Source organism: Sinocyclocheilus rhinocerous, unplaced genomic scaffold (genome assembly GCF_001515625.1).
Source record: "Sinocyclocheilus rhinocerous isolate Xijiao unplaced genomic scaffold, SAMN03320098_v1.1 scaffold1858, whole genome shotgun sequence".
NCBI classification, from domain to species: domain Eukaryota; kingdom Metazoa; phylum Chordata; class Actinopteri; order Cypriniformes; family Cyprinidae; genus Sinocyclocheilus; species Sinocyclocheilus rhinocerous.
In genome coordinates, this window is record NW_015647052.1 from 692,220 (window position 1) to 697,612 (window position 5,393).

Sequence of the window (5,393 nt, forward strand, 5' to 3'; positions counted from 1 at the left end):
TTTCCAGTGCGTTTATAAGAAGTAACAACTTTTTGGATCAGAGTATACTCTACTCTGTTTTGCATGGTACCATTATCCTGTTAATGGTCTCCATAGCTTTTCAACACTTTGCCCTTAATCTGAAGAATGAGGTGTGATTTCAAGCAGTTCAAGACCACATGGCATCATTTAGACACACAATTTAGAGTGTATGTGCCCTGCGTGATTTCCTGTATGCTGGAGTTAAGTGATCAGAAAGCAGCCTATATGAACAGTGGATTTTGCAGTGGAATAACTAGTTGAGATGTAAAATGTGTTTTTGTGTACTTTTTTATCAGTTCTAGAACAGGAACATACTGATAAGCACACCTAGGTTTATTAAGAGAAACATTCAATCACTCTTGTCTGAAACATGGGAATATCAGTGCTCATTTATTAGTAGTGAGTCATTGTAAATTGATTTCACAATACACTTTGCGATCATGGTTACCAGGCATAGTCTATGCAAACATTATATCCAGGATATAGGCTAAAGAAATTGTTCTGTTCACTTCAACTAGATTGTCTATATACAGTACCTGAGCCAGTAAAAACATTCTCAGATTGTACAGTGACTAACCTTTGACATGCTTGAATATGGTGCAGTAATTTTTTCTCATATTGAGTGCAGCAGTGTCATTTATGATCACTAGTGGTGCATGTGATATATTGTTTTAAGTTCATTTACTGCGCACTCTGTGCAAGGTTCATCATACATTTCTCTAGGAACTTGAAGTAAATTAGCTATTAATGGACATACGGAGCTGTTTTACCTTCAGTTCAAGAGTAATGGTCAGTGAAGGAATGTCTAATCTTTTGCAGTATGTTTAGGCTAAGCTGAAGCTCACTTTTAGATCATATTGCACTGACCTCGCATTTTGGTTTTTGGTGCTACTTAAAGTGTATTCATTTCTCTTTCTGTTGGTATCAGTAAGACAGTGTGTTGCATGGCAGCAGACAGCAGCTGAGCTCTCATGTTATCAGTCTTGGCCCATATGGCCTCACGTGTCAGTGTTCATTAAAGTGAAGAGTTGTAATGAAAGATAGGGAGGAATCAAGCATTGAATGTCTTAGGCTGACGGTCAGAATCAGATACTCTCTTTACAGGATTAACTTCTTCTGCACATCCAACCTTCCTAATGATCTCCCACTCAACACACAGATTCTTTGTGTTTATATGAGTTTATTACTGCCTGATTGGTTTGGTCAAGTACAGCACACAATCGTATCACACTATGTTCTAACTAGGTGTGATGCAACAAGTTTCTAGTGACAAGCAATTTGTCTGACCACACTAAGCATGAAATGGCTGTGTGATGTAATACAATCACATTATGAAGATGCATTTTAAAGTTAGGGATGTGCAAAACTGACTAGTTGGTGGTTTGCCTGAAAGACTAGTTGACTAATCTCTCTTAAGGGAACGCTGTATAATTTGGCTGTCTTCCCATACTTGTAATGAGAAGCAGTTATAAACCATCTGTTGTCAACAAAAGAAAAGTTTTAAGGGCTCCCTGCGTTTTTCTGTCTGAATAAAAGATTGATAGTTTTATCATTTGAAAATGAAGAAATATTGAACAAATATTGAACAAATTAACAGTAATTAATGTAAAAATTAAGACTACATAAATATAAGTATGTAGCATTTATTGTTTTACAGTGAAATATATTCTTCTCATTGTTATTATTATTATTATTTTATAGTCATATTATTATAGAGTATAATCTTAATTTTTGGGGGCAAAATTGTGCATCTATACAAACAAGCACAGACAACCTGCATTTTCAATCAGAATCACTTTTTTTAAATCACAATTACATTCAGATTAGATTCCCAAACTGTGCAGCCCTAGCATAACATAAAAAAAGATACATGTTCTATTGCTTGTTCTGGTTTGTGAGGACAAAATCTACATGGAAAAGTTTTCTTTTATTCAACTGAACTTTTTTTATTGTTACTTTGCTTTACACCTGATTAGCTGGGAATGTCATTAAAAATGTAGTTATAATTGATTACTGTGCACTCTAAACTGAATAGCGATGTTCAATCAAATCTATTTATTTAGCTAAGTCTGTTTGACATATCTTTGTGTTCGTTTTGTCTCTTTGTGTAAAAATGTAACGCTAGTAGTAACACCCTTTTCCTCAGCAGTTGAATCATTTATAAGATGGAGGGTAATCTCAGCCTAACCCATTCAGTCTGGTTCAGAGACACACGGGGCTAAAGATCACATGTAACATTAATAAATGAGCTTGTTGCTTAATCCCACAGGAGATTTTTGGATAATGGAACCCAAAAGGCAGTTTTTTTGGGTTGAAAAAATGGACTTATAAAATGAATAGACATGGAGAAGAATGTAAGAGCATAATGGGGGTGGAAAGAAAAAGGAAAGGCCTGTTGTCTGTGAATGCAAATATCAAATGTTTATGTATAATCCAACTCACTTGCCTGTTAGTACAGCGTCTGCTACAAAAGCAACTAACACCAGAATGATTTGTGTTGTGACCTTTGTTTAAAACAAATACCGTCTTTCTTTGCCAGCTTCATTAGCATGAGTCAAATGTAGTTCTTTGTACATCTCAGCCCATGATTTCAGTTGTGCCCTTGACATGTGTTCAGTCAGGCCAAGGCAGCGGGCCAGGGAGGAAGCTGAAAGATTCGAGTGTTGCTTTCGGTGGCGGTGGCTCTTCGTCTCTGATTCAGGAGGTCAGTAATCACTCCCACCCCCCCATTCCTCATTTCTGCTCTCTTTCTGCTTTGTTCAAATTGCAATCACACCCCCTTTTACTGGCCCCAGGCCTCCCTGTAACAACCCCTCCACCCAAACAGTAGTGACAGTCTGGAGAACTTACGCCTGTCTTGATGATAGCGTTAAAGACAAATACAATTCTTTTTTTCTGCCAGATGAAGCAATAGTGTGGAATCTTTGGGGCAGATCACCCAAATAAAAATGTGTTTTTTTGTTTGTTTGTTTGTTTTCCAATACAATAAAAGTCAGTGGTGTGCAGTGTGGTTCTAAACTATTTTGGCTTTCATTGTGAGAACAAAAAAACTAATTTAAGATATCTTCATAAGTCATACAAGTTTTGAACAACACAATGGTGAGTAAATTATGACAAAATGTTCATATTTGGGTGAACTAAACTGCTTACTAGTACTGTCAAAATTCACTTCTGTATTGTTTAGTTCTTGGCTTGATTCAGAGGTAGATGCTAAACACATGCATGAACGCAAACTTTTTCTTTAAACCATGTGAAAACACATAACGTAACCTGATTTGTTATGAGTGAAGAATTAATTCAGCTGCTAAAGCATCAACAGTCCACTTCTAAGACAAAGTAATGTCTGTCCTAACTCCAATGTTTGATACTATCAAGGCCCAATTTAATCCAGTGCTGAATTCATGAATAAATGCTGCTCAACTGACCAGCCAGTGCCCTATATAGTTCACAACCCACATGCAGCATAGAAGGCCTGCTTTGTTTTTAATGGCCAGCAATGAATTCAAGGGTCAATTAGAGCCTGAATTCCACAGGCATGTGACACAACATTCCCCACCTTCATGAAAGAAACCTCAATTACAGCAGACACTTTAATGCAGAAGACAGCTCTGTTTTAAAGCCGTTGATCATTTCACTCATTTAAGAAGGGCAATTTCAGTACTATTGCTATGGATGTCATTGACTTCCAACTGACTTCCACACCTCCATGCTAAAAGTTTTGCAGGTCAGTAAAAGAGTCCTCTGCTTGCTGGTGCCACGGCGGTGGAGAAACAGCGAACAATTAATAGTTTAAACAGAATCCGACGCCTCTGGATCCCAGGGATTGTTTATTTTACAGATTTTGCCTGCACCCGATTCCTTTCCTGCTGCTGTAAAGATGATTTATCAGGTCTGAAGGGAACTATGAAATATTTGAAATGAAAACAAGCTTGTGTTGCGTTTTGCTCTGAGGGTTTGTTTTTTCCGTCTGGTTCAGTTGTTAAAGAAGGCCGTAACCTAAAATATTTCCACTCTAAAATAAAAAGCAACACAGCCATTGAAATGTGGTTTGTGAAGAAATGTGAAGAAACAAGAGTGGCGGGGGTATTTTTAAATTTATCTTAAATGTCTGTAGTTTAAATTTTTTATTTTTTTTTTTACTTTATTCCTCAAGCACATATCCTCAGAAGCAGGAAGGTTTGATTTCCTCCAGTTTGCCGGTCGTAGTGAATGCATTGTTTCACGTGCTGTTTAAAAAAGAAAAGCATTTGCAAGGTCATTTGTTATGTTTTCATAATAAATAAACCAGAAATAAGTTTATGCTGTTCATAAAAGTTGTTAGTTCTGATTTTTCATATTTTGATGAAGTTTAAGAATTACAATAAATTTTATTTTTAGGTGTTTTTCAGATTGGAATATACAAGTGTTTAATGATTATTTTAGTGTAAACTCTGTTTAAAGAATATGTCATTATCACTGAATGCAGGTTCTCAGTGATTTATTCAATAAGATTCGAAAATATCTATTTCTAAACAGTGAGATGCATTTATCACCCTATAAATATATGGTATCGTAGAAAACATGTCTGTATTTAAGAAATGTCAATATTTTCTACTGTACAGCATCAAAGACTAAGTTACTCCAGCAGGAAATCAAGGAACATAAATGGATTCTAAGGAAATAATGATTTTTGCTGCTTTTTATGTGAATTATGGTAACAACAGACTGTGCTGAACCAATCAAATGCCAAATGTCAGCAGAGCAAAAAGAAAATGGACTCTGACCTTGAGTGCACAATAAAGTAAAGAGCAGAGGCTGCTTTTGTCCACGCCATTTGTGGACGATTTCAATATTGTGCAAGAGTTTTAAGTAAGAGTACCGGGATCCTCTGATAGCATCTATTGAATGTTTGTATGCCTGTGTTTACCAATCACACTTCTTTTTGTGTTTCGCTCCGAACTCAGTTCCATTCATTTGTGTTAAATAACAGCACTTCCACAGAAGAAGGGACAGCTTGAAATGGATTTCTTCCGTAGATATGGATTTGATATTTTTTCCTATGTGAACTAGGGCTGTGCGATTAATCGAAATCGTCATAAAATCGCGATTTGAGCTTGCGCGATTTCTAAATCGCTTTATAGCACGATTTTCCGCGCCCCCGACCTCCCGCAGTATGCTATCCGAACCAATCAGAATGCAGCGCGCCTAAATGGAGCACGAGAACAGAACAGACCGGGCGGGCATACAAACGTAACCCCAGGTTCACACACTACGTCTGATGTGCGTATTTTGTCCGCGCCCATATTAACGGATCAGAGCGTTCACACTGCACGCAATTGCGCTCCGGCAGTGCGCTCCAGGAGCGGTGCGTCTGCAACAGTCATGCTGCGATC

General features: G+C 37.3%; 1 protein-coding gene across 1 annotated transcript in view; it reads left to right on the forward strand.

The window, feature by feature from the left end:
• LOC107708619 (AT-rich interactive domain-containing protein 3A-like) overlaps positions 1-5,393 on the forward strand; it is a 102,912-nt gene that overhangs the window by 8,871 nt on the left and 88,648 nt on the right. Inside the window, exon 3 of the mRNA XM_016512898.1 lies at positions 2,639-2,725. Coding sequence (XP_016368384.1) covers positions 2,639-2,725 — 87 coding nt within the window. The remainder of the gene's footprint in view (positions 1-2,638; positions 2,726-5,393) is intronic.